This window comes from Dufourea novaeangliae, unplaced genomic scaffold (assembly GCF_001272555.1).
Source record: "Dufourea novaeangliae isolate 0120121106 unplaced genomic scaffold, ASM127255v1 scaffold54, whole genome shotgun sequence".
Lineage (NCBI taxonomy): Eukaryota > Metazoa > Arthropoda > Insecta > Hymenoptera > Halictidae > Dufourea > Dufourea novaeangliae.
This window is the reverse complement of record NW_015373944.1, coordinates 1,836,644-1,860,532: the sequence shown is the minus strand read 5'-3', so window position 1 is coordinate 1,860,532 and position 23,889 is coordinate 1,836,644. Positions and strand designations below refer to the sequence as shown.

Sequence of the window (23,889 nt, the reverse complement as noted above, 5' to 3'; positions counted from 1 at the left end):
GTGCTCTCATCGTCAGGTGAGCAGCTTTTGTATGGATGTAATCGGTTTATACCAAGTATTTTCCGCGAGTTACCTCGGCTGGGGCTGGGCTGCATTCGAGGGCCGGTTTCCGTGACACGGAAAACTTCCCGCATCGTGAGTATTAAACTTAATGTTACCATACGCGGAATACCGTTGGAAAATTTATCCCACCGGATGAAACAATCGCTCGATGCGTCGTTTTGAGGGAAGCGAACTGTGTACGATGATCATTCTTCTCTCGTGGGTGAAACATTGCGAAGATGCTGGATTATTTAAATAAAGTCAGAAAATTTTTCTGTAAAATTAATACCGCAGTATAATCGACGACAAAACTTTATTCCGCAAACGCATATATTTTTTACGATTTATGACGTAAGAAACGAAATAAACTGCGTCTGGCTACGTACGGATTTATTCACTGTGGCAGGCGACGTGTTAATTGATGGAATTCTTTCTGTCGTATTTATGATTTTCGAATCTATTCCTATCCACACACTTTCATTACCAGACTGCGAAAGTTTATGTACATTTACAATTTCAAATACTAATATCTGCGAATTAAAATGGAACAGAATTTTTCACTTTTAATGGCAACACTGTTGCAAAAGTTTCGATGGTTGATATTGGACCATCCTACGTACAGTCCAAACTTGACGCCATCTGACTCACATCTGTTCATGAAATCAAAGAAATTTACAAAGTGAAAAACGTATATAGACCAAGGACGATGTATGCTAAACTGTCATCGATTGATTCAACGAGGATCTCAACGAGAATTACATCGAAAAATAGTTTAAGATTTATTTTCATTCAAAGAACAAGGATTTTGACGTACAATAAATTGTTACCAGTTTACGACAAAACGATTGCTTCCTTAAAAAATGACCCTGGTATCAGCGATCGAATCGATCGATTCCACTTTAGGGACAGCCTAAGTTCTCTCTCGTCATCTTATGTAAATCAGTGGGAAAATATTCGGATTTCAGCTTGAATTTAACCGATTTAGAATTTTCCGCGTGTTTCGCGAGGGACGAGAATTTTCATTAAACTCGAGGAGGAGTTTTTCAAATGCCTGGCCCGCGATGATGGTTTTTCATTATCCAAAAATGAAATTCACCAAGCATCTCGTAACAATGTCGTGGCCGTCGAATAAAAAGATATCGATGGAATTATGCAGGCATGCCCGGAAGTCTTTCCATTTTCTTATACCCCTACGAGAAGTGGGGTTCGTGAATTCCTCGCGTAACGCGCAAAACGCTCGATCGCCGTTTCGCGAGGACATTTTTATGGATAAATCGATAGGCGAACTCTTTTCCGTGTTCTCTCGGGTCGTTCTAGATTATTCATCGGTTTATTGACCGTTATTATATTTTGATGTTTCTGTAATAAACCGAGCTTTATCGACCGCAATGAAATTTATTATCCCGCGGTCGGGCGATTCGCGAGAACACACTTTGATCCGAAGTGACAAGACTGAAAATTGTACAGAAATGGACTTACGGGGGACAGAAACTGTGTTGACACGCTTAATCGCTGGACAATTGCGTGTCAACCCTTTGCACCCCAAGCTATTTTTCCCATGGGGAATCAGCAACTTCGTAATAGTTTTGAATAAAAAATAAAAAAAGGTAATATATACCCAAATTGAAAATAGCTTTTTCCTTTGAACCGTTCAGACAGTTTTACATTTTAAGGATATGATTTTTTAACCTCAAGCTCTATAATAATAATATATAATGAATCAATACGTCCTAATACTACAATAATGTGATGCTGATTGATTTCAATACAAAAATACACAAAAATAATAATGAAATACACTTTGGATATTTATTTCCACCACTTCATTAATGTAATTAATGTTTATGATGGTTAATGAGACTCACCGTTGGAGTTAGCATAAAAAATAGCGTGGCGAGTTAAACTCACCGTTAGTTGGGCAAAGTATTGAGAGTTTAAACGATCCTAAATCTGCGAAGGATAAGATAATCGAGCGGAAGATATTCAATTTTTACAAAAAACGTGTCGAAATAATATCCGTTAAAACGTGAAAAATCCATCAGAACTATTGTTATTCCGTATGTTTTCCAAAGACTACGCTGAAATTCCTTAATATGCAATTTAAGCAAAAGTATGTACTGAAACTCTAGTCACAGTAAAATGATCGTTCCTTGTGACAATTGTATACCTTTCGCAGGAGAAAACCCAATTACTGAAACGCCATGTGTGACGATCGATGGAAGAAAGACTCGTATAGGAGACTAGATTGATCCTCGTGTCTTCCTGGAAAGAGGTTCGTGCGAACGAGAGATGTACAATGAAATTCGTAACGTGTACGAACTGTCGCGTTCCCGTCGACCGGGACAATATCTTGTTAAATCAATAATAGATGATAACGGCACCGATGCTTTTTCGCGCGACGCGACCGTCTTACTAACCAGACACCGGTTTAATGTTCCCGGTCCCAGGCGAAAAACATCGAGTCTAATGCACCTGAATCCATCTACCGTCGTGTCATCGAAACAACAGGATTTAGTTTCTTCGAGATTACATTAAACATTCGTTTACTTCCTTCGAGTACATTCAAGAAAAAAGTAACTGTCTCTGACTGATTCTGATTGATTTGTTTTTCTTCAACTGTGTCTAACCAACACTGAAGCATTATACGGATTGGAGTTGGTTAGAGTAACTGGTTTGAATAACTGATATATGTTACAAATACTTTTTACTAATAACTTTTCAATAAAAAACGAGCTAAACTTCTTAGGGGCTACTCAAAAGAGTGCCCTTAACAACATTCTACAAGATTTCTACAAAATACTTCTACAAAAATTTGTTAAAAGTAACGTGTTAAAACTGATTAAAAAAATTCTGTATACCGATTCCGTAACATTTATTATATCGTAACAGAATAACGACATACGGTTCCCTGAATGTCGCGTCCGTCCGCGTGGATTTCTCTTTCGAATCCGCCTGGAGTTGTAAATTCCAGGCTCGACCGTCGTGGTACGCGTCCGGTTGCGACTGTTGCCCGCCAAATTAATATTACGCAACTGATTCAATATTCTCTAGTGAGAAAAACTAATAATTGCTCGACCGTTGGAGCTGACGAATCGTGATGCGAATGTTGTCGAATGAATTGAGTCCGTGTGACGCTTGTCGTAACGAGTGCGAGTTTTCGAATGATTGTTGTCGAATGACTGTTCGATTACGAGTTAATGCGAATGAATTGAGTCCGTTTGACTCTTGTCGATACGAGTACGTGAATGTCTTGAGTCCGTGTGACTCTTGTCGAACGAGTGTGTTTTGCGAATGACTGTTTGCGAACGAGTGATTCTAATGAATGTTTTCGATCGAATGAATCTTTTCGACTGTCGTGTGACGTCGCGCTTCCTCAAAGTTCGATGAAGGCGTTACCAAAACTCGCTTCCTTATTGGTTATGCCCTGAAGGTGTAGGCATCGGCATGTGCCTTTGCTGTCCCGACGGTGGCTTTGTTAGTAACCGGCACGTGGACACGTGGAGACGTAACCATTGTGTCAGATATCGTCGTTGTGCCGCCGAGTCGTCGTTGCGACGCGGGCCGCCGACATAGGCATGAAAGACGGATACCGCTTCCGTGTGATCGACATCTACCGCCGATGACGATTCACCGAACGCGGAGGTCCTGTGTGTGAGTGTGTGTGTGTGTGTGTGTGTGTGTGAACGAATGCCATAGTATATAAGAAAGACGACAGAAGCGGGGAGGACTCTTGTTTTGTACCGACTCCCGTCGAAGTTAGATCGACTCAATAAACTGTTTAATACACTAATCATTTCCTCCGCTCGACCCTCCTACAAAGGGGAAGGCAAATTGCTCGGTTTTTCCAAGCGACGTGGAGATGGAATACCTCTCCTTCAGGTCGAAGCGGACGTCAGGAAAATATCGCGCACGTGGTCGCGGTGCGAGTTGACCGCGACGAATTTTCGAGTCTCTCAACGGTAAGGTTTTATGACTATATTGTCTGCGAGTCAGCGCGCCCCGGTAAGGCCCGGCGCGGATGGGTCCCAGGTTACCGAGCGGATGTGGCGGACTGCAGACCAAATGTTCGCTTCTTTTGTCTCTGATTCCCTTTGTCAACGAAATCGAAATTGCAAAGGGTCGGTCTTGAAAATATATAAATTGACTGAAAGAAGGAATAAAATAATAAAAAGTAACGGTATCGTCTGACTGTATAACCGTCGTTTCGGTCTACGACGGAACACTGAATCATGGAACTCTGCTCTCATAATTCTGTCCAGTACTGTACACACGAACGTGGGTCGTTCCTACCCCGCATTAATCGATCGTCTCCACTAAATAAACAATTTGACAGTTGATGTTAGTCACTTCAGAATTTCAGTGACACCTGAAACTGGTCGTGGAGAGCTCTTCTATTCCTTTCAATTCCCCCCTTCCCAGCGCAATATCTATTTGATTTTCCAGGTTTGCTCACGTACCACCAGCCGGTTGAGGTAGCAGTTTCAGAGCCGCGAGGACACGGTATGCCCCCGTGATTTGTTCCGTCCTTTTATTAAGAGGAAGACACCGGGACCGAGAGATGCCGCAGGAAATCCCGGCGACGACGTATGTACCGGAAGTCGAGGAGGACGCGCGAAAGGAACGGGAACGTCGGACCGTTCAGGACGGGACCGCGCTGTGGAAACGACGAAAGGAGGAGCTGCAACGTCAGAAACACCGCGAACAGCGTGAAGTATGCCATGTTGTAAATGGCCTGTTGTGACCCTCACTCTCCCACCCCTTTTGGTTCACGAGCACAGTTTCGCGTCGTTCCCGTGTACACAGGGTTGCTGACCGCACTTCACTTTTATTTCCGGCGGTATCGTTGCCGTTGATCGGATAAAGATCGTTTTCTCGACGGTCCCAGTGTCGTTTCCCCAACCTCCCACCACCGTCTGTTCCTCTTATCTCCCCGTTTACGGGGTTTTGCTTCGAAACATCGCCGTTGGTTCGGGAATTTACGAGAGCGCGTGTAAGAGATTTCTGGCGGTCCACGAGTGTACTCGGAACCGTTGATCTATCGAATACACCGTTCACGGAGCAGTTTTATTCTTGGCTCGACGACGAAACAAGGATTTTCGTAGGCGAGACTTTAAGACGGGCTACTCGATAAACGGTTGGACGAAGCTGTCGTGAATTTTTCTGTAAGCTTTGTCGTTTTACCCTTTCGATACTATGGGAGACTACAGTTATTCGGTCTGTACACTGAACAGTTCTTAAGATATTCAGACTAGAACCACCGAACCCGTCAAAATGACGGAATTTTGATCTACAGTTACTAAATTTGTTAAGGTGGGTATTCAGGTCGACATTTAATTTATTATATATTTCATATTGCACTATATTATGCTATATTGTGTATATACTGTAGGTATTGGCGGATTAAGCAAGTTAATTTAGTATACATTTATTGCTGGTAGTATGACTTAAAAAACGAAATAAAGTGAGTCTGACTATGTACGGTCTTTTTCACTGTGGTAGGCAACGTGTTAATAGTACTACCAACGTGTTATATACTACCGAACCTGTGGAAATGACGGATTCTAAATTTATTATTTAGTGCTTCTAGCAAAATTATATTAGCTTCTAATTTACCGCAAAATTTGTGTTACACTGTATTATGCTAAATGTGTTAAACTCTTCAAGTAGATTTAATATTAAATTTCATTGCGATTACGCTTACACTGAACGTTTATTTTTTTTATCAAAGATTATTTATAATGTAACACCTAAGCGTGTGTAAACATTGCCAAGTTTCGTGTTGCTCAAAAGTAAGGATGATCGATTCTCTTAGGTAACACATCACTGCCATTTATAACACATATACTAACGGCCCAAAAGTATGGAGTTCGTGATTGATGGAACAGTAACTCGTTATTCTGTTACGATAAAATAAAGATACGGAATTTCAATTACATTCACAAATTACTTTTTATCAGTTATAACACGTTACCTTCATTAATTCTTCGTAGAATAATATTTTCCTCTTTCTTTAATTATCACATCAGGTCCCATACGTTTGGCCGTTAGTGTATGTATTATACATGACAGTGACGTGTTACCCAGGAGAATCGATCTTCTGAAGAATCGAATTAATATCGAACATCTCTATTCCAAACTACGCGTGAATTTTGCGTCATACATGGCCGTACTTAAAGGGTTAAAGTCGTTTTTCGTTAACTACACCGTGTGATCACATTTTGCACAATTTTCTTTTGAATAAATTCATGAATTTCTACGTAAGTTTGTTGTTAACAGTAGCACCGTAATTGCAATGTGAGTTAGCAATTCGTCCTGTTACCGTAAGAAACATTCCACTAACGAACGGGCACATTTTATGTTTACTAAAAGCTGTTTGTAGCTCTATTTCGTAAACGTTTGCAACGAGTCGCATAATAAGAATAAAATTCTCTGTTATTCGAACCGATAAAGTATAGGCGGGGAAGTAACAACGGACAATTTTTCTCCGTCGCAACGATCGCTAGTTTTAATAAGAGGGACCGGGGGGGTTAAATTTTTTAATTTCAGTCCATACCTTAAACTCCGCCCGCGTATTTCACAAGGGCGTGCTTTCGTTTTAAAAAGGTTGTAAATATCCATTTTACACGGTTACGTCGGGAAAACGGTGGAATTATCAGTGGGCGAAAGGTTTTTTCTTTTTTCTTTGCGCCCGCGCGTGGGGAGAAAAGAATTTCTGGTAGGAGATTCATACGTGTACCACGGTGACCGCAGAATGCAATAAAAGATTAAAATATTCAAGGGTCGTAAAATGCATCCGAATTACTTATCGCGTCTCACCCACCACCCTTCTACCCCCGACACCGAATTAAGGGTGCTCGAGCATTAGCATGCCACAAAGCCTCCGCAGTAGAGGCTGTCTTTTACATAATAATAAACATCGAACACCGCTTACAGATTACGGTCGACGAATTAACGATAATTGTAACGTGATTTTTTCCGTTCAGAAAAAAGGTTCTCCACCGCACCAGACTTGCTGATTATTTTTCCCACGAGCGTACACGATCTGGGAACTATTAGGTACACCGGTTCTACAATTCGGTTTTCGCTAAAAAAGTTTTGTCTCGGAGTTTCCCGAGGAGAGAGACGCAGTTAAATCCGCGAAACAAAAGGATGGCTTCAAATTTTATTTCGAGTCTATCCGAGGGAGTTTTAACAACGTTTTAGAATCCGTCACGAACCGCGACTTGAAAGTGAATCGTCGAACGAGTCTCTCGGACGCGTTCGCTCGCGATAACTGCGCGAATAATGGAGGTCGCGATAAGCGTGCAGTAAAATCAATCAGTGGGGTGTCAGACGGGCATTATTGCTGGAGTATAGTGTCATACATACATCGGCGTAACCGTTCTGTTTTCGGCGTTTACCTCGACCATTTTTGTGGTATGTTTTCCATAGATATACAGGACGAGTCACTTAACTACTTGCTGTGTAAAAAAATATTCCAAACAAAAGTTGTTTGATATCGAGTGAGGCATACAATGTGATAATTAGTTATTCGATGTTTCACTTTTTATCGAGGTATGAAAGTGACCTTGAGTTTTAGTTTTATAATGTGTCATATTTAATCCTGCAGTTCAAAGAATATTGGGGTCAAAAACGAATAATTACAGAGATAACATTCAGTGAAGGATGATGAAACTTCTATGCATGACAAGTCCATATAGCACTTTATTGCTTGACATAGGGAGTTTACTCTCCGGTCCGATAATTCGTTGTTGTTGCTGCGTACATTACTTCTGTATATTTTTTTATGCAACAAGTAGTTTACGAGTAAATTTAGGTGGTACAGTTAAGCGACTCACTCTGTACATAAAGGGGATGGTTTATTCTTTTTGTTCGAGGTAATTTTTCCCTCGGATTAATTCCGTTTGAATTTCTCGCTTTAGAATTCTCTCGACCCAGACTGCGCGCGAGGCATAATATTTTCGGTTCCAGCGAAAAATCAGGCTTACGTACAGAGCAATCCTTCTCTACGTAGATTTTTTTTGTTTGTTTTATACAGCTCCAGCAAATCTTGGAGAATTATTCGCCTTGGGGTAAGCCCGGAGGCGGCGCGCCTTGCGCGGCAACCCTCAGAAAGAAAAACGTGCCTCTGGAACCACCGGAGCCGCCCAAGTGTCAGAATTTCGGTCAGGTAATGTTTCAAACGATTTATAGAATATTTAGAAACAAGTAGCACGCTCGAATGCACTATCCTTCATCCGGTCGTATAGGAAAACAGAAATGCTCGAACGAAATATTTATACTTTTTCATTCGTAAATTGTTTAAAGTAATCTCATTTGTTTTAAGTATAACTCAACGACGTCTTCATGCAGAAACATTGACTAGTGACGTCCACAGTGATACCGATTTAATTACCGGAAACAATAGATGTTATTATGTAGTTCAAAGGAACGCCTGCAATTTTATTTCTCAACCATTCATTACACGGAAACGTTAAATTGAAAACACGTATCTAAATTGGACTCGTACAAACGGACACAATATAACTCATGCCCGTTTCATCGTCGCTTTATTTCAATTACTTACATCGTTAGGTCGTAATGAAACATTTCTTTCCATACCGTCTCACAGAACTAATCTTCGACAAACACGTTTCCATTCCACGAACCGCGTCCAAAGTTTCCACAGAATGAAGCTCAACATCCGCAAACGATTTTTTCATTTTTCCTTAGCACAATTTCCGGCAACGCTTTTCACAGAACGCTGTTACTGTTAGTGAGTTCAACAGTAATAAACGCGTAGTCTGCTCGCGATTCTCTATTCTTTCCTTGTAATCGTACTTTATTGATATTACAGTTAACGAAACCATCACATTTCCACAATGCTTTTCGCAAAACCGTTGTAGTTTAAAAAACGCATAGTATTCTTACAATTTTCTAATCCCTTTCTGTAATCACGTTTTGTCGGTCTGATAGTCAACGAAACAATCACACGATTGTGCTCGCTGTTCGCTACACTTGAAATACCAGTTATAAGAACGACGCGATTACAGGAAGGAAACACCGTTCTTCGTTTCACCCGCATAAAACACCACGAAACGTGTGTTCCACACGTGAACGCGTGTAAAGTCACGGACACCGGATCCACGGGGATTCGGGCCGTGAATAACACCGATGGAATAATATTATTCAACGACGCGATGTCGTGCAGAAACATGAGAGGCACTCGCAGGCAGTGAAAAACGAGATCGAAGGCTGTGCTCGCTGCGGAATTAGGCCGAGGGAGTGATTGCGCGGGAAAAGGATGTCGTTCCGAGTCTTATTATCCTGGCAGGTTACCACCGGGGTCTGTTATCGCCGTGAAGAAGGCTCCGTCTATTGGCTGATAATAACCGTGCAAACGTTTGCCCTCGGTATATTGGCTCGAGAGACCATGATTCGAGAACAGGTTCTCGTGACGATTTGCAATTCAAAGTTTAAAAAGGATACTCCGCCCCTCTGACCCGTATACTTCGTCCCTGTGAGCACTAAATGGGATGGCATCCATATATTTTTGGAAACAATTTTTGTGACACGAACGATAAGGACATACAGACATAAGTATAAAACAACCCTAAAATTTTCAATCCTTATGCATTGTGGTTAAAATGAAAAGGAACCATTTTTTTTTTTTAGAGAACATTATCTCTTCTGTTCTGGGGAAACATAATTTCTTAGCAAGATTTCCGAAAATAGCATAATTGACCAGGTTTCATTTTAACCACAATACATGAGAATTGAACATTTTTTGGTGATTTATGATTATGCCAGGATGTGTACATTACTTGTTGGAATGTTTGAGATGGAGATGATCAATTCTGGAATTTTGAATTCCTGTCAGTATTGATTGTTAGTACAACTGATGAAATGAAATAATATTATTTCGAATATTCTTACCTATGTTTCCTGACATTTCGAGCAAGATATTCCAGCTTTTGAACGTTCTCTACGCCGTAATACATTCTGCGCTTCGCATAGTTTATTCCACTGGCGGGCTATTTGGTATTCTGTAATTTCAGGTTGCCCCCCGGCGAGTCTTGCGTTTCTCCTGAATCTCCTCGCCCGAAAGAAACGCCACATCCATTCGACTTTTCTGTTGTTTCATTATTCACGATTTCATTATCGGAAATATCTGTGGCGAAATCGTTCAATCCTGCGTGAAATTGCGTAGACACCTTGTCGGACGAGGATTTGTGTATCCGCCGTAGTATTATTTACGTATCGTATTTACGTTGTAAAATCGATCCAGCAAGAAACTTCTAAAAAGAATCCAAGAATTGCAATCCCGTGGATCGATCCTTGCATGCTACGAATCAACTTGGAAAGCGACATTACTCACAGGGGACGAGCCGATACCTCATTCCTAATTCTCGCAAGTATCTGTCCCGCTATTTTCTCGAAATTCTGGCTTACGAAACTTTCGCAGGAAGTCGCTCAACCCTTTTCCGGACGATGTGTCTATACAGGACGTGACAAAGTTCGTGGTACTAACGAGAACAGAACATATTCCTCGTGCAAAAATAAACCGAAATTGTGGAATAAATTTTTTCCATACGAGACGTTGTTTTCGAGAAAAATTGCAAGGTGGTCGGTAACTGGTGGTACAACCGAAAAGGGGGTGATTCTATATGCAAAAATAAGTCGAAAATAATGAATACAATTTTTTTTATCTGAAACCCCTTTTTTCGAGAAAATCGACTTCGAAGATCTGTTGGCTACGCGAGCAATTGAATGGGACTTGGCTGGCGCGTCTGTTCATTGCGTTCCGTTTCTACTTACTCCCTCGATGAATACATTCTGTTTCAGATTGATATTCAAATTCGATTTTCTCGAAAACCAAACCTGACATGAAACAATTTTATTTGATATTTTCGACTCACTTTTTTTATGTAGAATCATAGCCTTCCGGTTGTACCACCAGTTTTACCGACTGATACATGATATAGCCCTTTCCATACAACTTTTGTTAGACACAGTTGTTCGTATAACAAACCATTCACAAGCAATTTAGAAGTTGTTAGCAATTATTCAATAGAAACTATCTCTACAAATATGGCGTTCGACAAAACGTTTGGTCATAGTCGATGATTTTCTTATTACTAACTATTACCAATATGATAACACTGGGCTATCGCGATCTAGCGATCAAGTACTCTATCATCAGCGTTTGACGGGGAAAAAGCCATCGTGGACGGCGACATCGGGTCGATCGAATCGCGACAAAGGGCGTTCGAAGGGCCGTAGGACGGTCAGAGTTATCGTTATCGTCGCGTAGCTGATGAAATTCGATGATATCGTCCTGTCACCACGCTTGGCGTTCGCTTTCATTAACATCTTAAGCGATCTCTCAGCCACGAAACTCTTCAGTCACCTCGCGTTCATGGAATATGTATTATCCCGCGTATCGATCAGCACGCGTCGATATTCCTTCGCGTGTTTAACGACACCCCGTTAACGACGTTCCAGGCAATTTTTCCCGGGGATAATTCTTCGATCGTCTGGTAATTCGACGCGATAATTCGATCGACCGGTAGGGGAGGTCGATGTTGCGTAAGCTTAGATTAGAACGGAAGCGTTGCTCTCGTGTCTCGGAGCTTCAATCGTTTCCCGAGACCTACCACGGAGTCTTTTGTAATTGAAATTTTACATGTTCCTTGAAACTCTCCCTATCTTTCTAATTGAAATAATAGAAAGTACTTACTGCGACGGAGAACCTTTTTACAATAGTTTTATCTTTTACTGAGAAGTGTACACGTTGTTACGAACTGTGATAGAGTAGAATCACTTTGAAGATACAACGAAATAAGGAATTGGGTAGAGAATTCATGGAAGAACATATATTCTAGTCTAATACGATCTTCCGAAAGGAAATACTATTTTCTATAGTACAAACCTGCGTTAATCTAATCCAGTACGCCCGGTTCTCTCCACGCGACAATAAAGTTACCTACGTTATGAATGGCCCCGAAATGATCCGACTTTCGTCGGTGCTCGCGTATAAAAGGGACACACCGTAATGGACTTTCGTTGTAGGGCAAACGGGAAACATCTTTCTGCCGGCAATAACGTCGATAAAGAGAGAGAACGTCGACATGGTCGGGGTGTTCAGCTCGTTTCCTGGTCGAGTCACGGATAGTATCGTTCACCGATCACGTAGAAACCAGAACTGTTCATAGCGGGAAAAGTCGATTTCTTCCGTACTGAAACTCCGTGATTATTATGTATTATCCAGGGATATATCGTCGGGTTGTCTTTAAGAAATTCGGCATGTTTTCTCATTGTAAATATACAAGGTGTACCACGAATCGTGATCAGTAAATATTATCGGATGTGTTCCAATGTACACAACGAAATGTTTACGAACAGTAGGCAAGAGCTGAACATCGAAACGCGTACAATGGCGTAGCATATGATACTCTTTGTAATATTACACTTCGCATATTTCTCTAATCTTTTCTCGACCCAGATGAAAAAAAAGTAACAAATGTTATGTTATGATACTTATCGAATTAGTCTTGAAATCAGATAGGCGTAAAAAAATTATAGCTGTATTTGCAAACAATTGAAGGTGACCTTAAAGAAAAAATCATGAAAAAAAAAAGAGTTGACTCTTGAAACCATGTTATACCTGATAAAAACATTTTCGATCGGACTGCTAATAAGAGAGTAATCTCTACTGATCACGATTCGTGGTTCACCCTGTATAACGATCATTTCAGTCCTTACATTTCGATCATCGTGACAAACTCTCTAGAAGTAGATCGTCATCATTGAATCACGTGTTTATTCGAGCTTCCACATTACTTCCGGGAATGTATATATCCGACGTATTAGTGTACACCCTGCACATCAGCATATTGAGCACGAGGCAGTCGCTTCGCGGAAGTAGGAAACGAACCTTGGAAACTGTTTAATATGCCACGACGCCCCGTGTGCTTAGCTGGCGCATTTCTGGCCCTGGGGTCGACCCGGTCCTGGTGGAGTTCCTTGGAGGGATCCCAAGTTGCTGGGCGTGCGATTCCTCGAGTCCCTGGTACGCATACCCTCTGATGCGTTAAGCACGATGGTCCTTGAACGATCAGCTAGCTATATTAACCCTCACCACCACCCCCACACCCTGCCCCTTATGGTTAAGTTTGCTTGATTACTAGGGAATGCGTACACACCGATCACCCTTACGCAATTCCTGGAGCCTAGAACACGGATCTACTCTGGGCAACTAGTGGCTTTCACCTCGTGGTCATGGATTTTGTCATTACGATTTAGGGAAAAATTACAATTTCGGTACTTCTACTGCTCGTACTAGATGTTCAAGTAATCGACGGTTTCCTTTAATTGTGAAGTGAAATATTTTAAATCGTAAATATCTTTACAATTTTATCGTGCCAATGGAAATGGTGTACGATGTTCGAGATTTGTTATGAATGTAAGTGAAATGGTCCTTGACATTTGAAGAATTGAATACTAACCACGTCGATGCATGGCAATAAACAGACTCGCACGAGACCGTGAGAAACGCTGAAGAGAAAAAATATACAGGAAACAGTAAAGCGAAACGAAAGACCAGAAAAGTGAAAGTTACAAAAAAAATCGAAACGAAAAGAAACAAGGACGTGGTGGCAGTCCTAAGGCCGCCATATGGGTATCCTGACAATCCAAGTATGAAAAATACTTCATCTTTCGACTCTCCCGACACGACCACGACTCGCGAGCTCGAGTATCATCGTGGCACAGAGACAAGTCGAGCGACATTTATATCCAACATGTACTACATAGCCCATTAATGTCGCGGTACCGGATCGTTTAGCTGCAAATGAAATTTAACCAGGACTCGTCGACTCTTCGCCTCGTCGTTTCTTGCGATCGTGGCTGTGTCAAAGTGGAAAACCGAGAAACGAAACGCAACGAGGCGCGCCCTTGTCGGCAGAAGGACCGCCGTGAATTTTTTCTATCGCGTGGAAGCATCGCATCGTGTACAGAGAGGGGACGGTGTAAACAACGTTTGAAGTGGAAATCAGTGATTATATTAACACACGTTCAGGAGATATTTCGTTTGAGTCGGGTGCCCAGTCTCCTCCTTTCTGTTTCTCCTCGTCGTTTCGCGGGTCGACCAACATCACGAAACTCTTAATTTTTAATTAACCGCTTCTAGCAGTATCCTCGAACGCCAAACCTCACACACATAACCGTGTAGCGTTACTTGCGTAATTGAACGATCGTTTTCAGGCAGCTTTCGCGGCCGGAAAGTTTAAACGGAAATTTATTACCAGCATTCCACTTCAGCCGAGTTTACTTCGTTCGCTAGTAACGCGTGTACATCGTCCTTCCCTATATAGAGCTCTTCTTCGTTTTTGGCCTCATGGATCTTCCTTCGTCCCACCTCGTTATCGTTGTTGTCCGTCCCCCTCTCTCTCACTCTGTCTTCTCTGTACTGTGATACGAGACATGGATTTATGGCGCATGGATTTATGAATGGTTTTCTGTTTTTCTTCGTAATAAACCGCCAGGGACCTGGGCTAACCAGCTAACTAGAACGACGTTGATGAATGGATCCAGCCTTGTGGGGATGAGTGTTTACTTCCGTATATACGACCTAAGTGATTACTGATTATCCAGTGATAAATTCTTCTACGGTCGTCACCCACTACCGTCTTTCTTTCATTTATCCACCTTTCGGTGATCTTCATCGGCTGGTCTGTGTGAAGTTGTTTCGGGATTTCGATCGTTCTCACCGAGGCTGCTGATGAATCTGTGGTTGGTGAGACTGAACGATAGTTTCAAGACAGGGTTTTCGGTTGACTGCTGCTTAAGATATAACTCCAATTTCAGTTTCGTCGGACCCTCCGGCTGAACACGGTGACGTTCTCTTCATCAGATTCAACGTTCGTCGGTCTACGGTATAGTTTCGATGTAGTCTCGTGAAAATCTCGATTAATATACTCGACAATTTTCATCGAACTTAGGGACTTCGCTTTTCAATTACCATCACGTTTCTAATTTTGTACACGCACGCGCACTAGTGATGTTCGATTCCAACTCGGTTCTTCGGAAGATCGATTCCCTTGGGACTTTCGGCCGTTATTGTATGTGTTATACAGTGACGTGTTACCCAAGGGAATCGATCTTCTGAAGAATGGAATCTAAATCAAACATCCCTAACGAGCACACAATCACGGAGATCCAGTACACAGAATCATTTTCATGAAAAATCACATTTTCTTCGTACAGTTCAGCTTGTCCTAATACTCAACAACGATACTGTACGTTAAAGCTTCCATTCGTCTGAATCAGTGCACTTTGCACCACATCTCTGCACCAGTACGCATCGAGTTCCGTCGAAATGTTCAGTCTTTCAGGGCTGGACGAGCAACTCGACGATCGAAAGATTCCATCGGAGGACCATCAATCCCATGGCCGTTACGGATATGAACAGGTTCTTCGACGACAAGGCGGAGCCAGGTAAACTTCGGTTCGAGTTCGATTGGTATCAAGCTGATTTAACGATCGATACGTTTCGCCAGGTATTGCAACGGACATGCAGCTGGTGCAGGATTCCGGGCATCGGTACAACGAGGAAATTCAGGTGTACGAGCTGACCGGGGGTGTGGAATTGGTGCCGCTTTTGACCAGCAGACGTTATTACTCCCAGCCACAAAGCACTCGTTACGTCGCGACCGATGCTACGCGTCCTGGATACACGATAGACTCGTACGTATCGCATGGAAATGAAATTTTTCCCGATTCTTCTTCCCTGTTTCTTTGCTTTCCTCGCTTGCTGCCCGGTTGTAATCCTCTCGACAGGATTCACGGACACAGTAACCATAGTTACATGACTTAAAACCACGACGAGTTTCAAAACTGTTCACTAAGGGGACGGTAAGGTGCGATAATCGCTTTTGGAACGACACTAGGTGCAAGTTGCAGTACACGTATAGTGTTACAAAACCCTAATTGGCGTTTCATAGAACAGGCCTTCGTTTTCGAGATGTTCTGGTTTAAACTTTTGTATGCATCTAGTCATTCATTTACGTAAAGAATGTCATAGTGGAGAAGACGTAAGTCTAGTGCAACCGACTACAGTAAATCATCCACGAGTGTTTGGCGGTAATCTGTTGACTGGAAAATGTGAAAAGGAAAGGAGAGGGAGAGGGAGCGTTTCGTCCTGGGCCTGCTAGTGGACTCGTCAGTAAGGCTTTCTAGCAGACCCTGCCTTAGACGCGGGGATATACGATGGTCGGTTAAGGACGTATATATACGAACGAGGAAGGCTTCAGGTAGTTGCGGGAAAGGTGTCAACTCGGTAGACCTCTGATGGCGAATGTAGGAGGTACTGCCGCCACAAGTGTTCAAAGGTTCCTCGGCACTGAACATTAAATATTTCATAAACTAGTATCCATATGTGGCTGAAACAAATATCATTGACTTTAGAATTCCAAGCTCTATTGCTGTGCTGAACCTCATTACAAAATCAGCGTTACATTTGAGGACCTCTCCGAGTCAGTGCTGAGGAGTCTTCGAACAATCATCGAGGATTTACTGTACCGCACCTTGGTGTCCCCCTTGTCAGATGCGCGACACGTTTTCTTTTGTAGTAGAATGAGGTTCTATAGTAATGTCCAGAATGCAACGTACAGTTGTTCATACGCCCACGAGCTCTTGTTAGTGTTGTTGCTACACTCCAGGCGGATGTAACTACATTTTAGGTAATTCAGCCCATTGACCCGATCTCTCGCGACCCCGACAAACTCCAGCAAATGCTTTACTACCCTCCAACGCAATCTACCCCCCTTTCCCCTCGAATGTTTGTCAACGTTATAGCCTGTCGGTCTATGTACTCGTCAACACCGTTTTCCTCGCAGCATCTCCGCCCCCAGTTCGTGTGGAGGGGAAGGAGGGGGGGGGGGGGGGGAGTTGCTCTCCTTGCCTGGTTCGAGGGCGTTCGGGTAATTACACGCTGAAAAATCGTTCGAGACGGTTGCCTCGTCGAGTGTTGTCTTTCATGCCGCTCACTTTCCTCTTACTTTCTCCGTCCACTTTGAAAGATTGCTTTTCTTTCGCCCAGTACCTACTATAGCTGCAGCAGTATCAGCTCTTCTTCGCAAGTCGAAGGAAAAAGGAATCGTTTCTAAACGGCGCTCGGTGTATTTTTCCGCGCGAACGCGCAATTACCGTTTCGATATTGCAACTGCGTATCCGTGTTTTTTTTTTTTTTTTTTGTATTGTTTCCGTGGGACGAATGGAAGATGTAGATTCTTTGGAATAGAGCGCAAGAAACGGTCATGGAACGATTCACTGTCTACTTTTTCGTTTGGAAATCCACTGCAGAATCTTTTATTTCACATCGACGTCTGATCAGTGATCGACCATTTCCACTTATCATTCCTCCGTATAGGTACAGTTAATCGTATCACTACCAGTTTCCAAACAATTTTCGTCCACACTCGTTTACCGAAGCAAATGAGGCGAGATCGTCGTTAGCATAATAACTAATCGTTTCGTCAATTTTATTTCGTTTAAAGTTTCACCGTGAGCCACGAGATGATATTGCCCCTTGATGTAGTGCTCACGTGCCGGTTACAGACAGGAACACCAGGGTGGAGAGAGAGTGATGCATAATGAGACACTTTGATACCGTTTAATGGAATTCTGTATGAAGCGGTCGCCATGGGTGTTACTCGGTTTATAATATGCTTGGACGTCACTGGAACGCTCCGTGGCAATTAATCATCGTCGATTATCGACTACCTTCGAGAGGGAAAGAAGACGAAAGTTGTGAACCGATGTATAATAATTGGGAGAAACTGAATCTTTCCTTTCTTGATATAATTGGTCGAGAAATATGTTTTCTTCCATCTGAGACCACTGTTTGCTCCAGTCAGATTCATTTTCTAATTCTGACTGGTAGCTTTTCTCTTGAAACGGCACCACGAGCTGAGTCACGGAGACACTCGGTCCAATTCATGTCTTGTTCCAGTTATAATGAAGCTACACTCTTGTCGGCGAACGTTCCTCGAGGAAAGAATAGACCCCCGGAACAATGCGCTGCTCTTATTTCCACCGATCTTTCGGTTTCTCCTTTCTTCAAACTGACGAGAACTCGATCCGCCTGGAAACTTGACTTCGGAATTGAATCACTCGCGAATCCTCGCAAGTCAAAATATTATTTTAAACTAAATTTTTTTTACGTGTGACCCCCGGAATATCTTTTTTCAATTGTGAAAACATTAAAAATATTTTGTACGTAATTCGAATGGTATTAAGTTGTCAGTATCCTACAAGTGTTTTTTTTTCTCAATGTTATCAAGGTCATCGATGCTTTTTTTTTCAAATAACTACATATTTATTCTTATTGCCTCGCATAGCTCATGAAAAAGTACATTCAGATATGTATTATGATATGACCTTCAAATGACCTTGATCCTAAAAAATGAAGTTTAACGATGACCTTAAGCACTTCGAGAAAAAAATAACGTCTACAAGATACTGATCACTTAATACGAATCAAACTACGTATTAAATATTTTCTGCGTCTACACAATTGAAAAAGATATTCGAGGATCACACGAAAACGGGACATAATTTCACATATTATTACCCGATGCAATAATCCGATCCAATTTATTCGTGAAGCCTCTCGATTGTTACAAGTCCTATTATTCCCGATCCGCTACTTTTCACTGAACTCTCATTCCGTATTCCGTATCCTTGAACCCAAGAAACGAGATTTTCAATTGGCAACGGATGGAACGATATTCCCGTTAGACCATGGCGAAACAAGAAAATTACATTCCCGTCAGACTTTCCAACAGTTTTCCCTGGATAACGCGGCCGCTTAAGCACCCTTATTAAAGGGGGTAAACACCCTAAGCACAGACTGTCCGGTGTACGTGTCCCCAAGGCAGTCCCCTGATTATCCTTTCTTACGTGTTCGGGCCGAGGGCTTAACTCCTCGCATCGCGTCCCCCCGCTCGGGGATTATTTCTCACGCGCGCAAACCGAATCCTCGTCTAATCCAAGGCAGATTTTTGTAATTTCCCTATTTTAAGAAACTCATCCCATTTCAACCTGCCACCGAGAACAGTAAACCGTGGGATTCGGTTGAAACATGGAAAGATTTCTACTTTTAACACAACGGGACATCGATTTATCTCTGGTGGAAAGTCGCGATTCACACATGTTCGAAGTGAATTATTTCTGACGTTCCCTCGAAACCCACGGCTAATCCACGCTTTTAATACCGCCTCTTTCCAGCTTCAGCAGTGAATTAAGTCGCCACACCTCCCACGACGGGGTTGAAGTTACGTTTCTCGCAGGCGAATTATGCGTTCTATTCGTTCATCCTCTTCTCGCCGTTCAACTTGTCTCCGTTTATTCGCTTAACGTGGAAACACATCGATGAGAGGTTTATAGAATAGCATCGTGTTCGGATAAAAATTCGCATAAAATTGCGAACGGCCCACCGGCGGAACAACGCATGGAGCAATAATTCTTCCTTGGGGCGATGGAAGTTTGCGCCACCCCTCCCCCTAAGCGGGCGGAAGTTAGCCAGGAAGCGTGGCAACAAGTACCCTCCCCGATGTGTTTCCCTCACATATTCCAACGTCGTAAAAGGTATCGTCCCTGTTTTCCACGGTACATCGTTCTTGCTCCTTGGATCCACTTTAACGCGCGCGTTTCATTGCGATGCCAAGGCTTTTTTCGAACGCGTCCGGGCCCAATGAAACTTTTATAGATCGCTGGGAAGAAGTTTATCGAGGAGGATGGAAAACTGTGGGTCTTCGGTTTCTTGTCACAGGAAAATTACATCGTGTTACACGTACAGTACACGGTACAGTAAATCCTCGATAAATATTCGAAGTTTTCTTGGCACTGACAAGAAGAGGTTCTCAGGTGTAACGCTGATTTTTTAATGAGGTTCATCACAGCTATGGAATTTTGTGGAATTATGTGGACAACTAATGTTTATGAAATATTTAAACTTAAGTGCCGACGAGCCTTCGAACACTGGGCGAGCATTTAGTGTACTGCCTTCCATAAGTGTTCGAAATTACAGAGTATTATCAGTATTAGAATTCGAGTTTATTTCGATAAATAAGGGAGTATTCGTGTTTGGTGCGCGACTTGCTGGTTTGAATAGCTTTCTTTGATCAATTTTTACAACAGAACCAGGTGATTGTCGAAATAGTTCCTTTTGTGGAATTCAAGTTCCCGAATGTTTACATTGTTAAAGTGAAACGGTGCGATTTTAAGCGAACGCCTATGTCGTTTCTGTTAAATTCCAAAAAACGGGGGCGTCGAAGTTTTTGTATGTTCTCATATGTATCGGAATGAGTTCCATGGACGTTGCACAAACCGTTGGAATTAGAAGTTATTGTTCGAATATTTATAACTGGGCTGCCTTTGTGTTGTCACGAGTGAAAGCTTCGCGCGCGCACCCAGCTGCAATTTCGCCTGGCGGCGGCGTTTTAAACGCGCTAGCAAAGTAATTATAGACTGCAATTTCAGCTGTTTCTGATCAGGCATTTGACGACGGAAGCTAAATACTTCGGGGAAAAAGACCGTGCACGCACGTACTCTGCACGTCTGAACGAAAAAATCGAAGATTTAATTACGATTAAAGTATACCTAAACTTTCTTCTTCGAAAATTTAATTCGTGAAGTTAAACGAATATACCACGATACATTCCGAATTTTCACTGTCTCCTATTTTTTCTTCTCGTAGAAATTGTTTTCAATATAGTTCATCTAGGGAAAGTTCGTATAAAGTACAGTCTTTATACTATGGAATTTGGCGCGTCTGGCCATACACTAACTTCTACCACTTACACCTGTACACGTATGTTTATGGTAATTCTAATTATATTAGGTGTATTGAGAATTATATTAAATAACGGTTGATTCAATCAAAGAAAGTAAAGTACAATCTTTATACTATAAAATTAGACGTGTCTGACAATATTCTGGCTTCTACTACTTGCACTCATATATCTATATGCTTGTATTACATTCAAATCCTTCCTCCTCCATCTAGGTACATTGAAAATTATTTCCAATAATGGTTGATTTAATCGAAGAAGGTAAAGTACCACTTGTAGACTATGAAATTAGACATGTCTGACAACACGCGGACATATACTACTTGCAACCATGTACCTATATGTTTCTATTATTTCTAATTCATCAGGTGTACTGAAAATTATTTTCAATAACGGTTGATGTAATCAATGAAAGCTTTGAATGAATAATACATTTATGTAGTCAGTCGAGTAACTCAATGTTCAAGTAAGACCACACGAAGCAGTGACGGTTCGACGGCCTTATGAGACGCACAAGTCCGTTTATGCCGCTTTTGTCGGCAGATTACGAGCCCTGGGAGTCGGGAATCGCGAGTACATCACGGAGCTCGTCGAGCAAATGCGATGGAAACGGGATCACGCATTGGTAAGTGGAGAATGATCAAGGAGAATCGCATAACCGCAGCCTGTTACTCGATCTGGAATCTAACTGTAACAACACGTGTTATCGAATCGGGTTAGAGGCGTGTTGAGTTACTTGCACACTTAGTCCCATTAAATAATGATCATTCGTAGTTAAAAGCGACGTTTATTTCATTTCAGTGGATCAAAATGCACGCCTTGCAGTCATGGTTCATTTATCTATCAAGAATTGACAATTCGAATCCCAGATTATCAGAAAAATTTGAGGAAAAAAAGGCCCCTTAGCGAGCAAAAGGCTAAGAGAAGCTAATTAGAATATTTCAAGAGACAATTACTAAATCATTGACATTTGTCACCTGATCAGCAACAGTTTCACCTATGTGCCTTTTTTATTTGAAGTAGCGTTAATGTTAAAACTTTTTCCGAAGTTAGTTCACTATTATGCTAGGGGGCCATCAAGATCTTTCAGAAGTTTAGGTGGGGTATATTCCAAAGAGGGTTAGGAATCACTGGGTTAAAAAATAGAAGGAGTTCCGAGCTTCGAATAAGATTGTTTCGTCGTGTAATTATACCAAACTAATTTCACCTTATTAATAATTAGCTGTGTCAATGAACGTTATACACATACTGGAAGGCACCAAACAGTAGAACTATCGCTTCCGTTTGATCAGACAGCCAAGACTTCCACTTGCCCCATAGAGAAGCGTTGGGAGCTTCTCCAAGTATGCAATTAACTGTACCCAGAACACGCAGACACAAGGAGAGGTATAGGACAGGGTATTCAGGGTAGATTCTCTCTCGTTCCAGGAGGAACGACGGATGGAGCAGGAGAGCTGTCGCAGGCACTTCGATACATGGACGCGACTCTGGGGTCGTCCAGGCCACGGCGCACCCATAGATCATGCCCATCGTAACAATCTATACAACATTCTCCACCGTCCAGCGATCTATTGAATTTCCCACCTGGTTGACGCGAGCAAGAAAATAGGATGCCGCCATCTCTGTTCCCCTCGAGAGTGACGAACGAACATCCTCTCTCGTGTAATCCCTTTATATGTTGCGGAGAGGGTTGCATCCATGGAAGATAACACGGCCAGTTTACAATAGAGAGAAAAAAGGAGGATATACCGTTGACTATGAAAATTGCGCTAACGAATACTACAGTCTGTGAAAGACTCGTTTATGGATCGTTGCAAGATCGTACCGCCAATGAAAAGGAAAGAGGAAAGGGGACGGGGAAACACTGTCTGGCTGGAAAAATTGCGTGGCGGGAAGTGATGTAACAGGTGATGTAACATCGGGGGAGAAAAGATGGAACCGGTGGCCGTGATAATGCGAAGCAGCTCGGGCTGTATAATTAATCGACGGTTTTGCACAGAGAGTAGTAGTGTGGATAAAGTAGACCGAGCTGCGAAGTGAGCTCAAAGTGGAAGTTGAAACGAGATATCGGGATACGATGAGGCGCGTAGGTGGATGCAATAGGCAGGAGGCACTTGTTACCTTTTTCTCGTCGTTTGGGCTAGGTAGTTTAAGTGGCACTTAATACTCTAATGAGTTCGCGTGGTTTGAACTCTCTCTCTCTCTCTATTTCTCTTTGTCGTTGCGGTTATAGTTGGGCTAATAGTTGGTAACTTCGTGTTACACTTCTTGGAATCGCTTTCCGGATATTTACGAAATGATTAGAGGAACGTGGTTAACCCTTTCATTCCCACTGTTGCTATATGACCATGTATTCTGAATTACGAAATAAAATATTCGTATCATGTATTTTTTCATTTTTATCAGTATATGCAGTAAATCCTCGATGAGTGTTCGAAGGCTCCTCTGTACTGACAAGGAGAAGTCACCAGTTATAACGCTGACTTTTTAATAAAAGTTAGCACAGTGATTGAGCTTGGAATTTTGAAGCCAATGTTATTTGTTTGAGCCATATATGGCCATTAGTTTATGAAATATTTAATGTTCAGTGCCGAGAAGCCTTCGAACACTCATCCAGGATTTACTGTCATAGTTTCTTCTAGTCTTGTATCGATGGTACGGCACAGATTTAAATGTGCATTCAATAGGTTATTGGTAAAACAGGACATTGTTGGCCGTTTGTCTCATTCATTTAGTGGGATTCACGTGTTGAGTTTTGTTGTAGATACAATAGAAACTTACGAAACTTTTCATCTGTTTCAAATATGTCAAACAGGTTTATCGATCGAAGGTAAGAAATATTTGGTTCTCTTGTAAATAAGAAAATTATATTGAGAAATATTATATATAACTGTGATTAAAGTGAAAAATTTGTCAAATGGCGACAAAAAAAGAATTGCATTAGCCGGTTTCAAAATGTTCAAATGTTCTTGTGAATCATTTATAGGTCGTCTAATAGACACAAAAATACAAG

At 42.0% G+C, this 23,889-nt stretch overlaps 1 protein-coding gene across 1 annotated transcript; it reads left to right on the top strand.

Moving 5' to 3' along the window:
- On the top strand, positions 1-22,451 carry LOC107186009. Its single transcript, XM_015573800.1, has 7 exons — positions 1-16; positions 4,579-4,753; positions 8,081-8,212; positions 15,417-15,519; positions 15,582-15,768; positions 21,420-21,501; positions 22,305-22,451. The coding sequence occupies exons 2-7, from the start codon at positions 4,601-4,603 to the stop codon at positions 22,449-22,451; spliced, it is 804 nt and encodes a 267-aa protein (XP_015429286.1). The 5' UTR covers positions 1-16; positions 4,579-4,600.
- The last annotated feature ends 1,438 nt before the right edge of the window (positions 22,452-23,889 follow it).

Coding starts and splice junctions, on each gene's coding strand:
- LOC107186009 (XM_015573800.1), top strand. CDS start 4,601: ATGCCGCAGGAAATCCCGGCGACGACGTATGTACCGGAAGTCGAGGAG. Junction 8,213..15,416: donor AGTGTCAGAATTTCGGTCAG/GTAATGTTTCAA, acceptor TCAGTCTTTCAG/GGCTGGACGAGCAACTCGAC. Junction 21,502..22,304: donor GGAAACGGGATCACGCATTG/GTAAGTGGAGAA, acceptor CTCTCGTTCCAG/GAGGAACGACGGATGGAGCA.